The sequence below is a fragment of the Typopeltis vanoorti genome, chromosome 10, assembly GCF_054136105.1.
Source record: "Typopeltis vanoorti isolate ZY-2024b chromosome 10, IOZ_Tvanoo_1.0, whole genome shotgun sequence".
NCBI lineage: Eukaryota > Metazoa > Arthropoda > Arachnida > Uropygi > Thelyphonidae > Typopeltis > Typopeltis vanoorti.
This window is the reverse complement of record NC_143558.1, coordinates 6503190-6528252: the sequence shown is the minus strand read 5'-3', so window position 1 is coordinate 6528252 and position 25063 is coordinate 6503190. Positions and strand designations below refer to the sequence as shown.

General features: G+C 34.6%; 1 protein-coding gene across 2 annotated transcripts in view; it reads right to left on the bottom strand.

Annotated features, from left to right (window-relative positions):
* Window positions 1–25063, bottom strand: part of PolG1 (DNA polymerase gamma, catalytic subunit tam) — a 359824-nt gene that overhangs the window by 38669 nt on the left and 296092 nt on the right. For both annotated transcript variants that reach the window (XM_090399500.1, XM_090399502.1), the window contains exons 18-20: window positions 20979–21085; window positions 12098–12237; window positions 530–628 (exon numbers count right to left, since the gene is read on the bottom strand). In XM_090399500.1, coding sequence (XP_090255626.1) covers window positions 530–628; window positions 12098–12237; window positions 20979–21085 — 346 coding nt within the window. The remainder of the gene's footprint in view (window positions 1–529; window positions 629–12097; window positions 12238–20978; window positions 21086–25063) is intronic.

Below are 25063 nucleotides of genomic sequence, written 5' to 3'. Positions count from 1 at the left end.
GGACAGGAGAACTAGCATATTGTCTACTGGAACATTAGTAAAAAGCAATGACACAGCAAAGCTTATTAAGCAATCATTCTTCTCTAATTGAAGGTTTTGTATAATGCTTTTAAAGTGTGTGAAGTTTTTAATGTAAGACAATGTCTTGACGACATGTTTGTTCAGTCTGGATACCAAATGTTTTGCTAGTTTATAGGTGGGACAATTTATGTTATCCACGATGGGGTGCAATGACGCTTCAGGTTTATGGACTGTAGTCAGCCTATGTAGTCTTGGTGTATGTGGATAAAACATTTTTAGTTTGGACAGAGTGTCAGTAAGCCAACTTGTAATGCTTTCTAAGAGACTTATTTTATTTATTTTTTTAATCAATACTATACTGATACTACTGAAACTGTAACTACTAACCAGGCTAGCCAATTTATACTATCCATACAATTCTAAATGAATTGTGTAAATTTACAATTAATTTTCTATAATATATTCATTTCCTATATTAAATTACACAACATAAATCTGCATAACCTACCTTCCTCCCACCCATTTTTTTTTAGTAACTGCTGATGCATCATTGCTGTTGATTAGAATAACTTCCTGTCCATCAATATTTTCTATATTCAGATATTTCCTGTGAAAAAAAAAATAAGTGAAACATTAAAAATGATTCAACTTCTATCTGTTAGTGTTATAAGTATTATCACTTAGTAAACAAATTCCCACTAATATATGAGGGGGGTCCAACAAAGAAGTAAATCGAAACTGGTTTTATTGCAGAATATGTGGCAATACAGGATTCAGAGCAGTGGATGAGACTTGGTACAATTCACTTTAATAGTAAAGTTGATTTTGGTAGTAATATTAGTGAGTAAGTGAACAGAACTAGTTTTATTGAAGTAATGTTAGATGTACTCACTGCAAAAATTAATAATAAATACCAGGAATAGAGAGTTGATGTCAAGCTTTTAGAGAAACACACACACACACACACACACACACACACACACACACACACACACACACACACACACACACACACACACAAATTGAAATTGAAATTAATGAATTTTGTGAAATTCATTAATTTAGCATCACCTTTAAATCATCCTTATGTCAATGACAATGTCAGGCCTCATGTTTTTGAGTGGATGTAATAAATGCATTTACCAAAAACAGAGAAAATACTGCAAAAAGATAAGTAATATAGACATCTAACAGCATTAGAAAACAATGAAATTGTTGATAAAGTGAAATGATTGATAGAAAATAAATGCTAAAATAGTATCAGAGAAACTAAATATCAGTAGAGAGAGAGTGAATAAGATAAGACTGAGAATTTATTGGTTTTCCATGTGAATAAAGGCACTCCATCAATTATCTTCTTTCTGATAATTTTAAAGTGCATGTATACCTCACATTCCTGGCAAACAGAAATGAAATGCACACCAAATGTCAAATCTAAATTCTCCATTTTCTAATTTTAAGAACCTAGAAGTTTAATACATTCATGCTGAGCAATGGACAAATTGCATCATACCATACTTGTATAAGAGACAGGACTTTACAAATTATTTCATGCTCTTAGTAGATGTAATAAATGCCACATTGTTTTAAAACCGAATAAGAAACTCAAAGATTGGAATCAGAGAGTTTCATGACAAATATAGTAAACTATAAAGTATCGGCGACCACTAGCATGAGCTAATGCAAGTGACCCTAGTACGTGGTACAATACTGGAGAAGTCGCAGCAAAGTCAGTAAAGTTCTGATCGCTGTTCTTAGGTATTTTCCATAATGTAAAAACGCGTTTCCTAGGAAATGTATGCTGTTATTACATTATGGAGGGAGGTCACTACCCAGACCGGTTTCAGCCTTTTTTGAGGCTTCATCGGTGAGTAGATAGACCAAATTAATACCAAAGTGTATAGCGAAAAGAACTTATACTCTGTTATACGAGTTTCCAAACAGGTGCAACCATTAAGTTACTTAAATATTAAGAGCTAATAAGCTTCATTTCGGCGATATAAACATTATTTAAATTAAGGGGATATTAAATCCCACATTGTTTTAAAACCGAATATTGTACCACAGTAAATCCGGTATTGTACCACGTACTAGGGTCACTTGCATTAGCTCATGCTAGTGGTCGCCGATACTTTATAGTTTACTACATTCGGCATGAAACTCTCTGATTCCAATCTTTGAGTTTCTTATTCGGTTTTAAAACAATGTGGGATTTAATATCCCCTTAATTTAAATAATGTTTATATCGCCGAAATGAAGCTTATTAGCTCTTTATATTTAAGTAATAAATGCTTTTCCGAAACCAGAGAAGATACTGCCAAATATAAGTAATCATGATAATATAATAGAACAGGTGACAAAGTTTAATTATTTGGGATATATAATAACATAAGCAAAAGATAAAGATATAGATGAAAAAAACAAATACATTTCAGAAAAACCTCTGGAACAATTTAAAGTTAGGTTCAGAATTCAAAGAAAGACTCTTATTATTTTTTAATAAAATTTACTCAACTGGTATCACCCCAATAGAATGGAAAAAAGCTTGTTATTCCTGTCTTTAAGAAAGGTAATAGAGATGACCCTAAAAACTATAGAGGTATCAGTATACTAAATTCCTGTTGCAAAATATATAGCAGAATCTTAAATAACAAACTAATGAAATATTCCAAAAACTTTATTCTAGTAGTACAGAATGGATTTAGAAAAGGACGATCATGTATAGACCCAGCCTTTTGCCTAAAATTAATAATAGAGAAAAGAAGAGAATATAATTTAGAAACACATATTACATTTATTGACTTTGAAAAAGCATTTGACAAAGTTAAAAGAAACATATTATTTAACATATTAAAAGAAAGACAAATACCAAATAATATCCTAAAAGCTATCAAAAGTATATATGAAAATAATCAAATACAAATAAGATTCAATCACGAGCTATCATATATGAGAGAGATAAACCAAGAGGTCTGACAGGGATGTCCCCTCTCAGCAACTCTTTTTAATATCTACTTAAATGAAATAATAATAAAATGGAGTAAAAATTTACATCAAGGAATTAAACTTTCTCCTACAGTTAACACTCTCCTCTTTGCCGACGACCAAATAATAATTACAAATTCTGAAGATAACTTACAGAAAGCTATTTTAGATCTAAATGAGATATCCAAAGATTATGGTATGATAATATCAACGGAAAAATCAAAAACTATGGCCTTTAAAGAACAAAATCCACCAAGAACTAAAATAGTAATAGATAACAAGATCTTAGAACAGGTGAATTCATTTAACTACCTAGGATGTATGATCACATATGAAAATGAAAAAGATATAAACGTAAAAATTGCAAAATATTTAAAAATAACAGGTGTAATTAACTCTATATTTAAACCAAACCTAGTTCAAAAACAAACCAGGCTAAAAGTATACAATACATTAGCCCTACCAGTCTTAATGTATGGAAGCGAAATCTGGACAATAAAACAAAAAGACAAACAAAGATTAACAACAGCAGAAATGAAGTTTATGAGAAAAACTGCAAAGTATACCCTATTTGATCACAAAAGAAACGAAGATATTATGAAAGAATTAAACCAAGAACCAGTAATAGCAAAAATTAAAAAATATAAATATAAATGGATGGAACATTCAAAGAATGAAAACAGAAAGATTACCAAAACAAGCCTTAAAGTACAAGCCATTAGGAAAAAGAAAACCAGTACGTCCTCTTAAACAATGACTTCTAAGGCCGGAACAGGCCAAGCTAGGCCTAAATCCTTGATATGCATGATGATGATGATGATGATGATGACATAATAAATTTAGTTTAATCCTTTATCCAAGTGTGAGCAAACAAAGTTTGCACCTGAAAGTATCTTCAGGACCGGAGTAAGGTGGTACAACACCAGGGAAACTCCTCGCAAAGGTGGAGCAAGTTGCCAACACTCCTATCTCTGAATCTCCCATAATGCAAAACACATCTCCTTGCAGATATGTCTAATGTTATGCATTAAGGGAAGGGCCACTACCCAGACTAGTTTCGACCTTTAGTGAGGTCTCTTCAGTGGGAGCCAGGCCCAAGTGGAGATACCAGGCTGAAGCATTAGCAAGTCATCTCTACCTATAGGAGTTGCCAAATGGTGTGCCACCCTTTTTTAATAAATTACTCTGGATTTAGAGAAAGATGTTGAAAGTTTATTTTTCACTTGGTTAGACTATAATAAATTTAGTTTAATCCTTTATCCAAGTGTGAGCAAACAAAGTTTGCGCCTGAAAGTATCTTCAGGACTAATGATGATGATGATGATGACAATTTCAAGTATCTTCATGTATACTTGAAGATACTTCATATGCAAAACATTGTGTTTGATTACTTGGAAAAAAGGATTAAAATCAAGAATATAATTTCATGACATCTTTAATTTACAGTAGAAACAAGTTAAAAAAACTTTCAACATCTATTTCTCATCCAGAATATTTTATTAATAAGGTCGCACACCTTATGAAACTTGTATACAAGAAACATATGACTTCTGCATTACTTCATCCTTGGTATCTGCTCCAGGTCTGGCTCCCACTGATGAGACCTCAATAAAGGTCGAAACCAATCTGGGTAGTGGTCCTTACCATTACACATAGCATTATACACATCCAAAAGGGTGTGTGCTTTACATTATGGGATAAAACCAAGAATATGATTTCTTGGCATCTTTAACATTTATATATATATATAATGACAAGATGTTAAATTTTATTAATTTTTTTTTATTAAATTATATATATATAAATATAAAGACAAGAAATCCAACTTAAATGTTATAAAGTAATGCCTTTCCACTCTGTTATATGTTCAGAAATATGGATTATTAAAAGGAAAGATAAAATAAAACACAGGCAGAAGAAACCTTTGTGCATCCTTTAAGAACACTTAAAAGATGCACAAATTAAACTATATAAAAAATGAAGACATTAGAAGAGAGCTGGGTATTTACAACTTAAATGAAAAGATAAAGAGAATATAGAGAAATGGAAAGAGCATTTGTATAAAATGGAAAAAAAAAAGTTATCAAAAGAAGTGGATAAATATAGACCAAAGGGAAAGAGAGAGAGAGACAGATAGGATGATCAGCTGTAGGATGGAAGGATCAGTGAAGTCAGAACAGGCAAATTCCTAATCCTTGATGAGAACTAAAGTCTTTCTTTACTGGCGTTAAAGAATAGGAGGAATGAATGTAAGGTTGACAAAAATTCTGAGAAAAAATTTAAAATCAGCTAATGCCTTTATTTCCTTATAAGGAGTGGGTGAATCTTTAACCCTATCTGGCTTCTGGAGACTGAGAGGATAGTTCAATCTCCACTGGTAGCTAATCAGAGATAGCAGGCCCATGACTATCACTAATTATAAGTGGCAACTGATGAAGAGACTGGCAAACAGCTGCTGATATCTCTTGGTACCTAACCCTAACAGGATATATTCTTGTCTGAAACAGTACAGGTTCTATGGTTGATTTTCTTGAGTTTATGGGACAAAAAAAAACAAGTTTCTAGAAAAAAATCTGCTAGCCTGTGCCAGAGATTGACTAACTTGGGAACCAGTCAAAGAAAGGTTTAGAAAAAGTTCCTCCAGTCAGCGACCAGACTTGAATTTAAGTCTATCTTCAGGCAGCCTCGCACAGGGAAGAAACCATCCCCGGTGTACCTAATTCAAGCATAGAAGAAAAAATTTTAGAAGCTCTATGAATACTTCGTCGCAGTGTGCAACATAGAGCAACAAACTTTGAAAGGCATTATGAGTATGAGCAATTTATTCATGAACTACTATATTCAAACACACGACAGACAACACTAGATAAGTTTTTAAAATAAATTTTATGTTGTTGCTTATTAAAAAGTTGTTTATAACAATAAATTAAATTAAATAATATTCATAACAATAAATTGAAGTAAATGATGCAATTTTTATATCCTTTGCTTAATGTTATCAGTCAGTTATGTTATTGAAAAGCAACTGTCCCAAAGTGATCACAATAAGCGACGTCTACTGTATTATATTAATTTGTGCTTATATTTTTCTGAATTATTTCATTTCCTTAATATTTTAGAGGATATGTCTTGCCTTTCATGTATAATTTCTTATATTTTATTAAGAAATCTATCCCAAGACTCTTGGTAAGCTTTCTTTACTACAGTTTTAGCAATATTTCTTTTATTTTTGTATATTTCTTCCGTCTCCTTTGTTTTTGAAGGAATGAACTGTATGCTGATTGTTTTTCTTTTATTTCATTTTCTATATTTGTTCCAATTTTTTTTCCCCTTTTTCCAAATTTCTTTTTAATATTTATTTTTCTTTTACTTTCCAAGTACTTCAGAGGCTGCTTAATGAATTATCTATATATTTTTCATTTATGTTTTCTATTCTTCTTCTATATCTTTATTATTTTGGCTTATTTCAAGTAAACTATTAATTGTGATTGGCATTATTTACTTCTTTTCTTCATTTTGTTAGTGTGTTTCTATTTTAGAAACTACTAAATAATGACATGAAAAAAAGTTTAATTTCTTCTGTATGCATGTCCGTCTCTTATACGTGGAGATAGTTTATGATTAGCAATGGTAGATCTTGTTCCTCTACCATTTCAAGTATATATATATATATATATTTTTTTTTTTTTGAAAACAAGTATAACTAGTTATTTTAAAATTATTGAAAATACAAGTCTAACGGTTACTGTCCATTATTATTTATGCAAATTTCTACATATTTACCTAAAACATTTGGGATTGGATTATTTCCAACTCTAGTATTAAGGTCTCTTGATATTAATATATAACTTTTTATACATTGCTTGCTTTAAGTGTTTTTGTAGTTCCTCATAAAATTGTTTAGAATCATCTTTTAAGAAGTTTCTTTTGTTTAAAACTTCTGAATTTTAATTTTTAAATTAAAACTTTAAAATTAAAAACTTAAAAAAAATAAAAATAAAACTTCAGCTGTTTTAATTCGATCATTTACAAAAGTATATTTTTGTATTGTATTTTTCCATTCATTATAACTTATAATGACCATCCACTCAAAACTCTGATACATTGGTCTACTCTACTATATAACACAGTATAGTATAACCATCTATATCTTTTGTTCCCTTTCTCTTTTTTTCTGTTATCATGGCTATATTAATATTTTTGGTTTTTACTTGTTTTAATAATTGCAATTCCTTTGTTGTTATACTTCTTACACTACACATGGCTACCTTTAAAATCTCTCAGATTCCTAATCTTTTACTTTTAGCCTTGTTTTAACCATTTGTAATCCATTATTTCTGTCTAATGAATTTTCCAGTTGAAGTATTATTGAGTTATAGAGATTTTTACTCAGTAAGGTAACCAGCCTTAAGCAAAACTTCCCGAACAGGACGACTACGGTATCTACCTCTCTCTCTCTTAGTTTGGCATTAGTGGCGCTAGTGTCCTTGGTAAATGTGGCGGTCGAGTTTAGCTAGTCTAGAAAACGTGTTTTTAAAGTTAAATATAGTGTGGCTTTTTGTCACAAATTGTGCTGCAATTGTGCATCGGTTAGAAACAAGTGTCCTTCAGTGGTATTATTGTTTAGAACTGTGTTGTATATATTGTGTTTTCACTGCCGTTTGTTTCACTATATCAACGTGTAAAGATGGCGTCCAACAAGAAACGTACGTCAGCGGCGCGCAGGACTTCTACTACTACACGAAAGGCTGGCTCAGCGTTAGATTTTTCGCAATGGATGCGTTGCGGAAACTGCTATATGTATGCACCGAAAAATGTGAAGGATCTGTGGTCGGTCTGGCAAAATGAGAAGAACGAAAATGTCGACGTATGTGAGAAGTGTCGGGATAGGCTGGAGCGTTTAGGAATGGAAGCTGACATCGGGACCGTAGCGGAAGAACTTCGGCGGGAGTTTATGAAAATGAAAAATGACCTTCATCTTCTTCATGAGGAAGTGGAAGTGATCGGTAAGGAGATACTGGAAGTTAAAGCTGAGTTTAATGTGTTAAACAGAGAAATTAGGACCATAGAGATTACTTTAGCTGAAGTAACTAGAACAGGATTACATATGGGTGAGTCTTTGGTGAATGATTCAGTAATAAATAGTATGGGAGTGATTGGGAGTCAACATAATAAAACCACAAGTGGCCTAGAAGAAATGAGATGTAGTGAGAGTGGGGGGGTAAGTAATAGAGAGTTGAGTAATGAAGCTGGGAGAGTCATGCTGAATAGTGTAGAGAATGAGTCCATGAGTGTGGACTTGAATGAAGTTAAGAGTGGTAAAATATATGGTGATTCTATGATTAAGGGTATGGAGAGTGGTATGCATGAGGAGTGCTTGGCTGATGGGACAATAGAAAGAGTGGCTTTAGCAATAAAGAGAGGGCATGAAGCAGACAAGATGATAGTTATGGTGGGTACGAATGACCTGAGAGGTAGTATAAATTGGGTAGGAAAAGATTTAAGAACATTATTAGATATTGTGAAGAGGAAAAGTGTCAATGGGAGAATAGTGTGTGTGCTGCCTCGTTTTGACAATTACGAGTTAAGTAGACGAGCAATGATAATGAATGATATGATTGCAAGAATGTGCAGAAAAAGAGGTCTGGAGTTTGTTGATGTTTGGAGTGTGTTTGAAGGAAAAAGGCAGTTGTATGCTAGAGATGGACTGCATCTTAACATGGAAGGACATAAGCGATTGAAGAAGTTATTATTTTCTGAACAGGTTGAAGTTATTGGGCAGGGAAACTAATATTGAAAAGGTTGAGTGTAAGAGAGAGAAACTTTAGCACTGATGGTGTATTTATTGATCCTTATAGGCTGAATAAATTGCAGAAGAGAGGGGATAAAAATCGGCATAGGACTACGGTAGTTAGTGACTTATATATCAGTTCTAAAGCCGGTACAAGATCTAGAGGGAATCTGCAATTTTTGTATACCAATGCTAGAAGCATTCGAAATAAGAGAGAAGAATTTTTGGCATTAGTCAGTGAAATCTTACCAAAAGTTGTAGGCATTAGTGAAACTTGGCTGTCAGCAGAAGATGTGGTCACTGGAATTGAATGTGATGGGTACAGTATTTTCAGGGAGGATAGAGAAGATAGAACAGGAGGAGGAGTACTGTTGATGATAGCTGATGTGTTGCAGCCAAAGAAAGTAGTATATCATGATGATAGACATGTGAATGAGAGTTCATTTGAGGCAGTCTGGTGCGAAATAGTGACCAACGCAACCAAATATACAGTTGGATGCTGCTATAGGCCAGGGAGTACGGGGGGAGATATTGAATTCATGCATCAGCAACTTAGTGCAATGAGTGAAGGCTTGGTGATTATTATGGGGGATTTTAATTACAGTGATATCAATTGGAAGGAGGAAATATCACGTAGCAAAAAGGAAATGGAATTCATACATCTTCTACGAGATAATTACTTGAAACAGCACGTAACTGAAGGGACACGTGGTGTGAGAGTGTTGGACCTGGTTATTGGTTCAGAGGTTATATGCATAAGTAAGGTGTCCTCGTTACCTCCAGTTGGTGAAAGCGATCATGTGGTATTGACTTGGGAAGTTGCAAAATCTGTGGATTTTTCTATTAAGAAGGGGTATGTACGGAACTACAGGTTAGGCAATTATAACAAGCTTCGGAGTGAGCTTGCAGCCATCCCATGGCAGAACATATTGCAAGGGAAAGATGTTAGCAGTGCTTGGGATAAAATCAGCGGGTATCTGAGGAAAGGAATATCAGATTGTGTCCCCATGGTTAGGAGGTCAAACAAGACAGGCATTAGATGGATGAGCAGTAGTATCAAGCTTGAACTGCAAAAAAAGAAAATGTTATGGAGAATTTACAAGGAGAAAGGCGATCAGGACACCCATGAGCAGTACAAGGCTCAAGCTAGGAAGGTTACCAGCATAGTAAGAAAAGCTAAATCAGATTATGAGAAGACCTTAGCCAAAGAGATCAAGGGTAATCCCAAAGAGTTCTTCCGCTATGTGGCAAGTAAGAGGAAGAATGACTTCGGAAGGATAACCTTAGTGGGTGCTGATGGTATTGAGGTGACAAAATCAGATGTAATAGTCGAGTTACTGAGTGATCACTTTTCAAAAGTCTATCACCCAAGTGAGGATATCTCTATACCTACAGCAATACCTAATGTGAGAATTGAAGCTAAAGAATCAGAGGTATTAAATATATTGCAAAACTTAAATGCAAACACTGCGGTAGGCTTAGATGGAATATCAGCTCGGGTGTTGCGTGAATGTGCAAATGAATTGTCAACCCCTCTCACCTGGATATTTAACTTAAGTTTGAACTCTGGTATGGTCCCTAGGGAGTGGAAGTTAGGCAAAGTGGTTCCTTTGCATAAGGGTGGCTCTAAAACTGCAGTATTGAATTACAGACCAATCACCATCTCAGGAGTAGTGGTAAAAGTATTGGAAAAGTTGGTTAAAGACAAAATTCAAGAATGGGTGGATCAGGATATGATACTCTATAGAGGCCAACATGGTTTTGTTAAAGGTAGATCCTGCCTTAGCAATCTATTAACTATTCATAATAGAATAACATCTGAGTTGGACAAAGGAACTGGCTACACAGTGGTACTTCTGGATTTTGCTAAGGCTTTTGACAGGATACCCCATAGAACACTGTTACGCAAATTGGAGCAGATGGGAATGGATATTAAATTGGTGATATGGATAGGAGAATGGCTCAGGGAGAGATACCATAAGGTGGTGTATGGAGGAGCCGAGTCCAGAATGAGGCAGGTGACCAGTGGTGTGCCTCAGGGCTCTGTGCTTGGGCCAATGTTGTTTAATTTGTATATAAATGATATAGGAAATGGCTTAAAGGGAGATATTCAGTTGTTTGCTGATGATGCAAAGTTGTGTAGTGCAATAAAAAATCAAGCTGATGTTGAAAGTTTGCAGGAGGATTTGAATGGGCTGGTAAAATGGGCAAAGGAAAATGGATGTCAGTTCAATGTGGAAAAGTGTAAAGTCATGCATTTTGGGATTAAAAGATTACCAGCTGTGTACTACATCGATGGAAAGGTACTCCAAGAGATTGATGAGGCTAGGGACTTAGGGGTATTGGTAGATAGGGAGATGAAGTTCAGAGGACACATTGCTAAGGTGTCCAAGATTGCACATAGGATTACTTGGTTGTTGAGGAACACACTGACATCCAGAGATAAAGAGGTTATTATTCCCCTTTATAAAGCATTGATACTTCCACATTTGGATTACTGTGCTCAGGTCTGGTCACCTGGATTCCTTGGAGATGAGGAGGCTGTGGAGAGGGTTCAGAGAAGAGTGACCAAGTTGGTGAGTGATATAAAAAATGCTCCCTACATTGATAGATTGAGAGCTTGTGGATTGCAGAGATTGGCTGATAGGCGAAGAAGAGGGGATATGATAGAAACATTCAAATTACTAAAAGGTTTTTATAGGATTGATGCAGGGGAAATGTTTCAGCTGTGTGATAGTGATGGAAGAACAAGAGGTCATCTCTGGAAATTAAAGAAGAGTGTGGTTAACAAAGGTGTCAGAACAAGGTTTTTTGCCTGGAGGGTGGTGAATGAGTGGAATTCATTGCCTGACTTAGTTGTGAGCTCTTCGTCTGTAAATGAATTCAAGAAGAGATATGACAGATATTGTTTTGCTAGTTTGGGTCTCCCGCGATGAGTCTACTGACTCCATGGAGATACCCGTAATAATAATAATAATTACTTCTTGACCCAACAAGTAGCTTAACTAGCACGGCTCTTGAGGTCTCGAGGTGGAGATATCACCAAGGAGGAAAGACCACTAATCATTAATTAGATTTGTTTTGTTTATTAGTATTCTAAGGGTTTATCAGAGATTTGGTTCAATTTGTAATCTTTTCAGTGTATGTCTACATGTAAATACTAACAAGTATTAAACCTATTTGTATTATTACAGGCCACTACAGAATCTAGTGGCCTGTAATAATGATATACACTAATCTAAAAAACTTGAGGATTTGATATAAGAAACACAATCTAAGCTAGAATCATTATCAGCCTACTGTTGGACTCCTTTGGTTTCAGCATACATCTTCTTTGCTTTTTGTTTAGCTTCTTCATAAGTAAGCTGATGGCTGAACTGCATCAGAAGGCGTTGAGCAAAGGGTAATCCAGCTCCATATATTCGTCCATAGTTAACGATCTGGAAATTAATTAAAAAAAATCCTTGAGCTGCAAATAAATAACACAGAGGAAAAGAGTTCAGCCAATAAAGCAATTGATATAATATCTGGCCAACATTTTCAATTCACACTAAAATCCAGTCATCTCCACAAAGAAATTACTTGACTGTAGGTCAACAGTTCATGGAAATGACAACAAACAGAAAAATAACAAAGAGATCCTATGTAACATATATTGCAAATTACTGTATAATGCATTTTCAGCAAAAGTGGAATTTTAAAATCGCTCTTAATGAAAATTTCATAATACCAATTGCCTGAGCATGTGTACCACTGAATTACATCTTTAAATATGTAATTCAGTATATGCTTTTATGTGAAGATATCATAGATCAGTTATCAGATAGTATTATTAAAAAAACATAAGAGCTTAACAGAATTAGTTTCCATTTCAGACTAGTTTAAATCTGTTCAAGTACATAAAAAAATGTAATTTAGCTTGTTTAAGCAAACTAAGAAAGTCACTATTTTTTATAACAAAAAGTAATGGCTATATCCTGAAACCATTCATAGGATAAGGTAGTCAACCCTACGCCTGGGTGTATCCTATGTCCGTAGTGTTGAGTTTGCAAGGTCGGTTTGCCTGGTTTGCAGGATGAAAAACCCCAGGATAAACTGGGGAAAAAACCCTACTGTCCATGCCCAAGACCAGCTAACTTGGCTATGGCTGAGGAAGACCCTTCAGCTCCTCACGTCACCAACGGGAATCAAATCTAGGACACTCCTTCCCCAGGCATGGTTGCGAAGCGCAGAGCCACTAGGCTAACCATGTGGAAGGAAGATGAGATGAGTAATGGCTATACTTTAAACATATATCTATCTATTTAAATGAATGAAGACGTCTGGTATTTGTTGCTAATTTATTCACAGCAGAAATTACATAATTTTATTAGGATATGCTCTATGGGATCTGCAAGCATCTGAGGCTGCTTTTATATCCTAGATAACAGCATAGGTATACAGTATACTAGTAGATATATTTACTTATTTTTAACTAGGTATATTTTATAGTAAATATGTCTATCTGAATTGAGTAGTTTTGCCCAACTCTGTGGTAAGCTGAGTCAGGACCAATAGTAAACAGCAATTTAACATAATTTTAAAAACTACATAAAAAGTTCATAGTCCTTAAACAAGTACTTTTTCCATGCTGTCAAATGCATTTTCCACTGTAGATTGGTTGACTGCTTTTCATATTCCATATCTTTTTAACCGAACTGATTAATATAGCAGACTATATATGGTATCATACTCTGATATAATACTCAATCATGTTATGATCCATTCTCATAATATGGAACGCTAGATCCAAAGCAAATTGATTCATTTGAATTATGGGTGTGGAGGAGACTATTAAGAATCTCATGGACTGCAAGAATGACCAATAAGAAGGATTTAGAAAATATAAAGACAGAATGCTCCTTCGATGCAATGATCATTAGACAGAAGTTGATGTACTTTGGTCATAGTATGTGGGCTGATGAATCATTGGAAAAGGCAGTTATGTTGGGGAAGATTGAGGGAACGAGAAGAAGAGGAAGACCACAAAAAAGTTGGATGAACAATATAAAAGAACTTAACAACTTGAACTTACAATTACTGAAAGAAAGGAAAAGAGGCCGAGCAGGATGGAGAGTCTTTGTTCACAGGAACCACAACAGATCCAATTTATCTATACTTCTGAAAGTAGTAAAAAACATTAGGATAGGAATTTGACCAAAAAAAGGGATCAGCTAGTAGAAAATTACAATTATAAAGATGATGTTACTGTACTGTATATAAAGGATGTTGTTGATAGAAAAGGCTATAACTTTTAAGCACAGTATATAAAAGTTGTTTTTAACTACCTAAACAAGATATCATTATACTCAGTTAATCAAATCCCCCTCTTTCACCAATTAAGAATTCAGGTATTTATAAAAACATTGTTGTGAGCAAAATTAAATGCTAGTTTTCCAATACATCCCAAATGATAGGAAATTTGGAAGGATAATACAAATTCATAAAGGTTAGTCTTGCCTATTATTCTTCACTGTATTTATACAATGGAGAAATACAGGCTATCTGCATAGGACTAATGGAAAATTAATTAGGAACCATTTCCATTTTATCCTTGATGGGTATCACTCATCAAGCAGTGTGCTGCATGGTTTCCCTCTTGGCAGCAGACAAAGGGGACCAAGGAAAAGATGGCAAGATGAAATTCTTAATGATTTATTTAAATTTCAGCAAAGCTTTTGATACTGTTTGATGTAAGAACCTACTAATGAAGAGTTGGGAAATAGATATCAATGATTATTTTGTTAAATGAATAAGTAATTAGTTGAGAGGTATGCAACAAGAAGTAGCACTCAAAGGGAAGAATTCTATAAGTTAGGTGATGAAGAGTGGAGATCCCTAGGTTTCAGTTAGGAACTTTGTGTTCAACATATTTATCTATGATTCAGGTTCCTGTATTAATAGTAAATCATAGAGAAAAATTATTGACAGAATGGAGACTTATGGATGGCAGCAGACAAAGGGGACCAAGGAAAAGATGGCAAGATGAAATTCTTAGGATTGCTGGAATAGATGAAAATAGAATGGAATGGAGAAAACTAATACCCACATTCACTTGCCTATCTGTCCAGCTTATTCAAATCCTCCTGAAGGGCTAGCTTCACATCATCTGCAAACAACTGAATGTCCTCCTGCAACCCATTGGCAATGTCATTGCTATAAAGGTTAAACAATACAGATCCCAGTACTGAGTCCTGTAGGATCCCACTTGTAACCTTCTGCTTCCTTGATTCCTCATACATAACTCTGATATCTATTAGGCAGCCAATCCCCAATCCAATTCACTAACCTGACATCTAAACCCATGTGATGCAACTTAAATATCAGCTTATGATGTAGCACCCTGTCAAATGCCTTTGTAAAATCCCCAAAAATGGTAAAATATACCTTTCCCTCATCATCATCTGCTCTTGTTACTTTATTATAAAAGATGATCAGATTAATAAAACAAGAATGCCCTTTAACAAATCCATGCAGACTCTCACAGATAACATTTCCCCCATCTTCCCAATGCTGTAAATGATCCCTCACTAATTTCTCCAAACTCTTAACAATTACTGATGAAACACAAACTGGTCTATAGTTTGATACTTTTATTCTACTAAACCACACTTAGGCAATGCCACTATCTTACCCTCCATCCACACCTTGGGCACCTTTCCTGTAGCAAGACTCTCTCGAAAAGCAAGGTGAATGGGACTATTCTTTAGCACATTCCTTCCAAACCTGTGGCGAAATCCCATCCAGTCCCAGTGTTGCTTTACTGATATCCAAAGTACTCACTATTTGAAATACACTATCTTCTAAACCTCAAACTTGCTCACCTATAGTATTAAAACCTACTAAAGTGTTCATTGAGCAATCCCACTATGTCCTTTGCATCAATCACTCTACTTATATTTTTATCCAACAATATCATTCTTCCACAATCATTCCTCTTCCTACTGGCCACATTAATGAAAGAATTCCATAGGATTTTCTTTGAATCTCATAGGCAATCTCTTTTCACATTATTCCAGTTTTGCCTTCCATACCATATTAGTCACTTTCCTGGATTGAGTCTTATGTTCTTCATGCATCTACTCTGCACTCCTCTCCTTATAGTTCTTCCACAACTGCTTTTTCAACTGCAGTTCCCATTTAATATCTTTTGTCATCCATAATCATCATCATAATCAATTTCCTGATATGTACCCTCAAGGGGTGTTCAGGTTACTTTGACAGCACTACATGATTAAGTTTCTATCATTATTAATCTCCTATCAACAATTTTCCTCCAAATTAGTCTAATACTAGTGAGCACTCCAATACTGTCACATCTAACATTTCATCCTTTCTAAGGCACTTCTGACTGAATCAATTCATCAAGACCATGGTCATCCTTTGAGTCTCTTTCCAGCCATCTTGGCATCAAACACCTGTTTTGCTAAGCTTTCCTAACCTTTCATTTTACACAAATTATGGACTCTACAACAGTGTTATGAATAATTATTTTAATTTCCCAATGTTTCGACATCTATGTTCTTCAACATAGTATGCTGAAGAGACAATGATTTGATCAACGGTTATTCTACTGGCCTGACTTCTAGCAAAAATAAAAATTTAAAAAAAAATTACAATAAATAAATGAAATAAAATAAATTAACTACATCAAAGCTATATTCTATTTAAGACAACATCAGAGAAACATTCTTTCATATAGGAAGGTATTGCTGATAACTTTTAATTCATCTTATCAGCAATACCTTCCTAAAAAATGGCTACAGCCAAAATACTATCAACAAAATTCTGTAAAACACCTCACTTAAAAACAAAAATAAACAAGACTACAATAAAACTGTAACCATTCCATACATTAAAGGGATATCAGACAAAATAAACAGAATACTACAAAAATACAAAGCCACATACAAAAATACATTTAAAGTCACCTTTAAACCTCCTGCAAAATTAAAGAACTTACTCAACTCATCCAAGGATCCACTCCCTCCGTTAACCCATCCTGGAGTTAAGTATAATGTATACTGTATTCATTGCACCTGTAATTTGCCCTCTATAAGTGAAACAGGACACACAATTTCTATCAGAAAAAAGGAACATAAACGACACATTAAATATAATAACTATGGTCAAGCTGGTCTTTCTGATCATGCCCTGAGCACATAGAATTGACTGAAAAGCACCTGTTGTTTACATCACACCAAAACATGATATGAACGTAAATTTAAAGAGGTCTGTGAGATTCTTATCAAATACCCTAATCTTAACAATAATGATAGCCTAAAAATCCCAAGCATATGGAAAGCACATATTCTACCCCCACTTAACCTTTCTCCCTAAGAGGTAATTATGAACAGGACCATGGTTAATCTAGGATCCTAAATCTAGTATAACAATTGTCATGTTAAATTAGAACATCATTTTTACTGTAACAATGGTCTATATCATAGGTGGCCAACAGCAGGCCCGTGGGCCGCATGCAGCCCGTAACGTGATTTTGTGCAGCCCCCGGCAGGATAAAAACTATATTAAATTATATGTATTATCAATTTAGCAATTAGTTTCACCGCAAATTTTCTGATTGATATGCTAGTTATATCCATTATTTCTGATGACGGAAACAATTTATATTCTCAACATGGAATAAAAACTGCTTTAAAAAGATTACTCAATTTATAAAATCTACTGCTTCTCTGTGCAAGTTGTAATAGTGGGAGTGGTAGATTTCTATGCTCTCAAGTAATGCATCATTGAAAGTCACTTGCTCTGCTCTGGTTACAGTGACCAGTTTCAGAGACACAGTTTCTATCAAGTATTTTATATTGTTCTCCTAGTAGTAAAATGATTTAACAAATATAGTAATTCAATACATATAACTATTGCCTTGAAAAAATGCAGAGTTTATTTTTATTTAAGTTCTGTCTAAAAGTGTGCGACCCGTGACACTACCACTCATCATATATTGGCCCTCATATAGAATGAAGTTGGCCATGCCTGGTCTATATGAAAGAATGTTTCTCTGATGTTGTCTTAAATAATAGCTTTGATGTAGTTATTTTATTTTTTATTACATTTATTTTATTTAATGTAATTTTTTTTAAAAATTTTTATTTTCACTAGAGGTCAGGCCAGTAGAATAACCATTGATCAAATCATTGTCTCTTCAGCATATTATGTGAAATGTAATTTAGCTTGTCGTGTATACTCCAGATGATAACCTTCGTATGAAGGTCGAAACGTTGGAAAATTAAAATAATTATTTATAAAGCAGTTGTAGAGTCCATAATTTGTGTAAAATGAATACTGATCACCATGTAACACTAAAGGAAAGGAACCTTTCCTACCCATTCTATTTAAGTTGCCATATCACCTTAGATTAGCTCTGCTGACACATTCTTGAGTACTAACTATGTCAAATTCCTTTCTAATATATTTGTTTTTAATATGATTCTGCCATCGGTTCACTCTCCAATTTTTCTCAAAGCCCTCATATCTGTGGTCTCTGGTGTTTGATCAAAAGCTTTATTTCTAACCCAACTCTTTATTCAGCTTTGCTTCCATATTTAACTTACCATCTTCACTAAAAACTGTGCCTAAATAGCTGAAATATTTTGCTTGTTCTATAGTATCTCCATTCAGAATGCAGCCAAAATGTTCCTGCCTAGTTTTGGTGTTTTTTTTGTCGTTGATTTACATGCCAAATTTGTTACAGTTGTTATGAAATTTAATTAGAGAATCCTGGAGACTTGTACTAGATGTGTTTAGGAGTATAACATCATCTGCATAAAGCAAAGAACAAATTTTAACATGTCTAATTCTAATATCAGGCATAATACCACTTTCTTTCATACTATGATCCACATAAATGATGAATAAGAGTGGAGATAATGTGAATGTCCTTGTTTTACTGCTGATTTTACATCAAACCACCTTCCTGTATCTCCTTCAATTCTAACTATTGACTGACAACTTCAAGTATCTCTATATAATGTTCCATTTACACCATATAACTGTAGTGTTTTGAAAAGCTTTTCTATGGACATCTTGTCATATGCCTTTTCCAGATCTACCAAACTAAGTATAGACCCTTGTCATATTCCCATGATCTCTCAACTATTTGTCATGAAGTGAAAATCTGATCTTAACAATCTCTATTTGGCCTGAACCCAGCTTGTTCTTCTCCAAGTTTCTGTTCCACAATCTTTCTCAACCTCTTTTCAAATATGCTTGCATAAATCTTACCTGGAACACTTAGTAGAAAAACTCCTCTATAATTCTCACATTAAGCTTTATTTCCTTTTCTGGAATTTGACCTTATGAGCAGGCCCTCTGAATTATGCAGTGCAGCCACTGCAAAACTGTTATATCTCCATACTTCAGCATTTCTGGATGAATATCATCTACTCCATCTCCACATTTCAAGTTTTTGATGGATTTTTCTCCCTCAAATATTAATGTGTTCTCCTCTTTGCTTCTTATCGAAAATTTTCTAGTATGGTTCTGTAACTACTTGTTTTGTTTAACAGTTTTTTAACGTAATTACTCCAGATATCTAGGATATCCTTATCTTCAGTTTTCATGTTAACTTTATCATCTTTGATTCCTTTTATATACTCTTTCCTCCACTTCTGAGCTTCTGCAATAGCCTCCAAAACATTTTGTCACCTTGCTCGCATATATTTATATTCTTTCTAAAGTCTTCCCATGACATTTGCTTATCTAATTTGCTGGCCTGGTTGGCCAAGTGGCTAGTGTATCCGCTCTCAAGCCAAAAGGCTAAAGGTTCAAATCTTGTCATGGGTATGGATGTTTGTGACTGTCTATGAAAATACTAGTGGTGGTGGTAGGTGGCGATAGTAGTTGCGGTTCGCTGTATTTGGTGGATTGATTGGTATAGATGGAGAGTTGTAAAGTAGGTGCCCTCCCACGATGAGTCTTTGAACTCCTTGGAGGTGTCACATAATAATAATTTTACACACAGCTTAGCTCTCTTACATTTTTCTCTGTATTCTTTTAGGGCATCTGCTGACTTATTTGTGAGGAACTTTTGGTATGCATCTTTCTTTTCCAGCTCTGCTTCTTTAACTTTTTGTGTCCAACACGTGGTTCTTATTTATTATTATTATTTGTGACACCTCCAAGGAATCGGAAGACTCATCGCGGGAGGACACCTACTGTACAACTCTCTGTCTCCACTACTATACCGAACCTCTACTACCAATCACTTACATTAACGCCATCTACTGCTCACTACAACCTCCACCACCACAGCTAGTATATAATTAGAAGAAACACACGTATAAACCACAGTGAAAATTATTTAATTGTAAATATTTCATCCTAAGTATCTTAGGACATCATCAGTACAGTATTTAAACAAAAATTAGGAATAACATAGGGCCCTAACTGTATGTTATTCCTAATTTTTGTTTAAATACTGTACTGATGATGTCCTAAGATACTTAGGATGAAATATTTACAATTAAATAATTTTCACTGTGGTTTATACGTGTGTTTCTTCTAATTATAAACGCACCACAGGTTTCGTTATTTAAAAAAAAAAAAAACAGCTAGTATATTTTGTCCGTAAATCGCATGTGTTCTGAAGGGCCGATTTATCTGTGGGATGAAAAACCCTGCTACCTCCCTATGAGATCGGCTAACTCACCTTCAATTGAAAAAGTCCATATAAAGATTCCTCCCGTCATGACAGGAATCGAACTTAGGCCTTTTCTAATTGAAGGGCGTAACATACCGTCGTTCATCCAATTGCACTATGGAGGGGCAAGATAAGGATATCTAGGATATCCATATCTTCAGTTTTCATGTTAACTTTATCATCTTTGATTCCTTTTATAATACTCTTTCCTCCATTTATCTATATTGCAGTCAACTTCACTAGCTGAATTAATGTCTTCTTCAGTGATTCACCAAGGTTTGGTTTTTGTTTACAATTTACCTGTAACGCTGATGTAGCATTGATGCGCTGTAATTTTTTGTACCTTTTGTGTGTTGGATAATATAAATAAATAAATATATATATATATAATTTGATTAATATAAAATACTCAAGGTAAATATCTTGTTACTTTAGCAAAAGACATATATTAATATTAATTTAAAAAAAAAAAGTTGTTTTAACCTTAGCTTGATCCCTGGATATTCCCACAGAAGCAGCTGTTCTGCTATGCATATCAGTGCCATTGCTCTTCTTACCCTGTAAAGTCATCCATCCAAATGCAGTACAACCTGAACAAAAATAGAGGATTATTTTTGGTGAATAGAAGAGTTACAAATAAATCAATAATAAACATTTTCAATCAGTGCTTTTTTTCTGGCGTAACGCACTGGAACGGCGTTCAGCACCTATTTTTTTAGTTTTTTCAAATTTTCAAAAGTAATTTTTGAAATAATGTTCGCACGTACATAACACGTGTGCATGCATGCTACCAGGCGACACCTGGTAACACGCATGTGCACGCCATTAGCATCTACGTTTATGGCTGTATGGACGTGTGATTGACAACATATGAAAGATTTTTGGTAAAAGACTTATCTAAAAAATATCTTTATTGAATTGATGTAAATTTAACGTCATTATTTCAATTCCTTTTAGCATTTTTTTTTCTTTACTTTTTCGTATAAAAGTCTGATGAACATTCATCAAACTCTTGCAATATTCTAAACATGGATGGATTTGGAATTTCTTTTTGTGAAGAGTTGGTTGGGTGTTAAATAGGCTTTTGAACGAAATGCCAAGCTTGGATTCTGAGGAGACTACTGATGTGATGTTTATGCCAGGAAAGACTGGAGGTAAACGTTTGTCCAAACAAAGAGCTCTGAATCTTGTCTGGTGATTTGTGTATTAATGAGGGTAAGGTTAGGTGAGTTAGGATTTCTTTTGAGCAAAAAAAGAAAGGCTTGTGTCTTAGTGGCATTGAACATAACAATTTTGTCCTGGCCTCATTGAAGGATAGTATGTAGATCAATGTTTAAGGCCCTAGTTGCAGATGATTTTAAAGCCAGGGATAGCAGAGTGCTTCATGGTTTATTCAATGAGAAAGCTGAATGAAGAGCATTATTGTCTACAAAGCTGTGGATAGGTTCAGTAGTTATTGTGAGTAGGTCCTTTAAGTAATCCCTCATCAGGAGGGCTCAAATCCTTCTCCCTTAAAGGGATGGGGGAATCCCATATGAATATTATTATTATTTTTAAGGAAAATAAACTAGCACTCAAAAATAAACTTTTTTTGTGGTATAAATGCTTTTTAGATAGTGAAAATATAACATGAAAACAAATTTCATGTGTGCTTTCAGAACAAATCTGAAAGCACACCCCAACTCAACATCACCAGAGTTAAAGATCGGTACTATCAACATAAGAAGCTTGAATGGCAAAGAAATGGAGCTAGCTGAAGAATTAGATAAGTACCATATCGACATAATAGGGGTGACTGAAACAAAAAAGACAAAAACTGGTGAGATCTTTTCTGAGCAATAAATACAAATGTTATATTCAGGCAATGACAATCAAGGAAAAGAAGGAGTAGCCATAGTATTCAACACAAAATACTAGGCTAATCTTCTTGAATGGAAGGCAGTCTCAAGTAGAGTGATGTGGGCAAATATCAGAATGGGGAATTGGACAATAAGACTTATTTGTGCCTATGGTCCCACAGAAGGTTCTATAAGGTAGAAGTAGAGGAATCTTTTGATGCTTTAGAAAAAGCAACTGACACAATGAAAAAGGAAAAGTTGGTCCTTGTTGGGGATCTAAATAGCAGAGTAGGAAATGATTGTCAGACATACAAAAATATTTTGGGAAAATTTGGAGAAAAGAACAAAGCTAATAATAACGGCAAATACATGTTGGATTTCTGCTCAGGACATGGACTGGTTATTACTAACACCATGTTCCAACATAAAAATGTGCACATATTCACATGGAGAGAAGAGGCAAGGAATAAGAAAAGTCTCATTGACTATGTTATTGTTGATAGTGATGTTTTCTCCCTGGTGCAGGACACCAGAGTGTACAGAGGATTTGAAATTGGAAGCAATCACTATTTAGTCTTGAGCAGAATAAAACTGAATTTCATGTTGAAAAGAATAGCATGTAAGAAAGTTTTAAAGCGAATAAAATTGAGCAGGTCTCAGATGTGAACTGTAGACTAACATATACAAAGAATACTGAAGAAAAAATGAAAGAGTTTGAGAAGAGGAACCAAACCTTGGAGATTCAGTGGTAAGGCTTCAAGAAAACCCTGATTGATTCAACCAGAGAGGCATGTGGTGAGGTTGTCTGCAAGGATAGAAAAATCAGGACTCCATGGTGGACACAGGAAGTTAAAGAGGCAGTGAAGGAAAAGAAGAAAGCATATCAAAAGTTCCTGACAAATAAGTCAGTTTTGCTCTTAGAAAATACAGAGACAAATGTAAGAAAGCAAAACACTGTAAAACTAGCTAAACAAAAGTCATGGGAGGACTTTGGCAAGAATATAGAAAATAAATATCAAGAAGGTGGTAAGATATTCTGGAAGTTGTTGAAGACGCTTAGAAATGGAGGAAAGAGTGCTGTAAAAAAAGTTAGAGATGATAAAGGTGACATGAAAACAGGAGAAAAAGATATCCTTGAAGAATGGAGTAATTACTTTGAAAAATTGCTAAATGAAACAAGCAGTGATAGCACAGTGGTAAAAAACACTCAACAGGCATACAGTCAGGAATACATATCCATACTTGAAGTAGAAAAAGCCATCAAAGGCTGGAAATGTGGAAAGGCAGCAGGAGTAGATGATATTCGACCAGAAATGCTGAAGTATGGTGGTATAAAAGTCTTACAGTGGCTGCACTGCATAGTTCAGAAGTCCTGATAGGCACGAATTCCCGATAATTGAAGTAGAGCTCTCATAGTACCCATATATAAAAAGGGAAATAAAACTAAATGTGAGAATTACAGAGGTATTTCCCTACTGAGTGTTTTCCTGGCAAGATTTATGCATGTGTACTTGAGAAACGGTTGAGAAGAATTGTGGAAGAAAAGGCTGGTGAAGAACAAGCTGGATTCAGGCCAAATAGAGGCTGTCAAGATCAGATCTTCACTTTATAACAAATAGTCGAGAAAGCATGGGAATATAAGAAAGATCTGTATTTAAGTTTAGTCGATCTGGAAAAGGCATATGACAAGGTGCCAAGAGAGAAGCGATTCGATACGCTACAGTTATATGGTGTCAATGGAACATTATATCGAGCAATACTTAGTCTTTATTTGAGTTGTAAGTCAGCTGTTAGAATTGAAGGAAGTACAGGAATGTGGTTTAATGTTAAATCTGGTGTGAGACAAGGATGTACATTATCTCTTCTGTCATTCATTATCTATATGGATCACATAATGAAGGAAAGTGGTGTTAAACATGATATCAGAATTGGAGATGTTAATGTCAGCTCTTTGTTATATGCTGATGTTATACTTGTTATACTTCTAAATAAATCCCCTACAAGGTCTGCAAGATTCCCTGACTAAATTGAATAACTATTGTAATAGATATGGTATGAAGGTCAGCATTAAAAAGACAAAGACAATGAAAATAGGCAGAATTGTTGAAAATGTCAATTGTGTTGTGAACGGGGAACCTGTGGAACAAGTAAAACATTTCAGCTACATAGGCACGATTTTTACTGAAGATGGTAAATTAAATATGGAAATAGACAACAAAATCAACAAAGCTGGTATGGTAGGAATTCAATTGAATAAATTCATATGGAATAAGAGAGAAATTAGTCGGAACACTAAATTAGCTGTATAAAACAGTGTGTTATACAGCTAATAAGTAAGTTAGCTGTATAAAACAGAATGGGCGAGGAAAGATTAGCAAAACAAGTGTTCTCTGCCAGGATGGCAGGAAAACGACCCAGAGGAAGACTAAGATATAGGTGGATTGATACAGTACAAAGTGCCTTAGACGATAGAAATATAAGATCTGATAATGTTGGAGTCTTGACAAGTAACAGGCTGATTTGGAGGAAAATTGTAGATAGGAAGTTAATAATGATGTAAAATTTTCATGTAGTACTATCATATCCTGTACACCCCTTGAGGGTACATGTCAGGAATTTGATGATGATGATGAAATATAACATGAAATGTATTTGTGAAACTTTAAAGAATTTAAGCAAATGGTTTTAGAAGCATCTATTTCAAAACAACATTATTTTTATTTCTTGCTT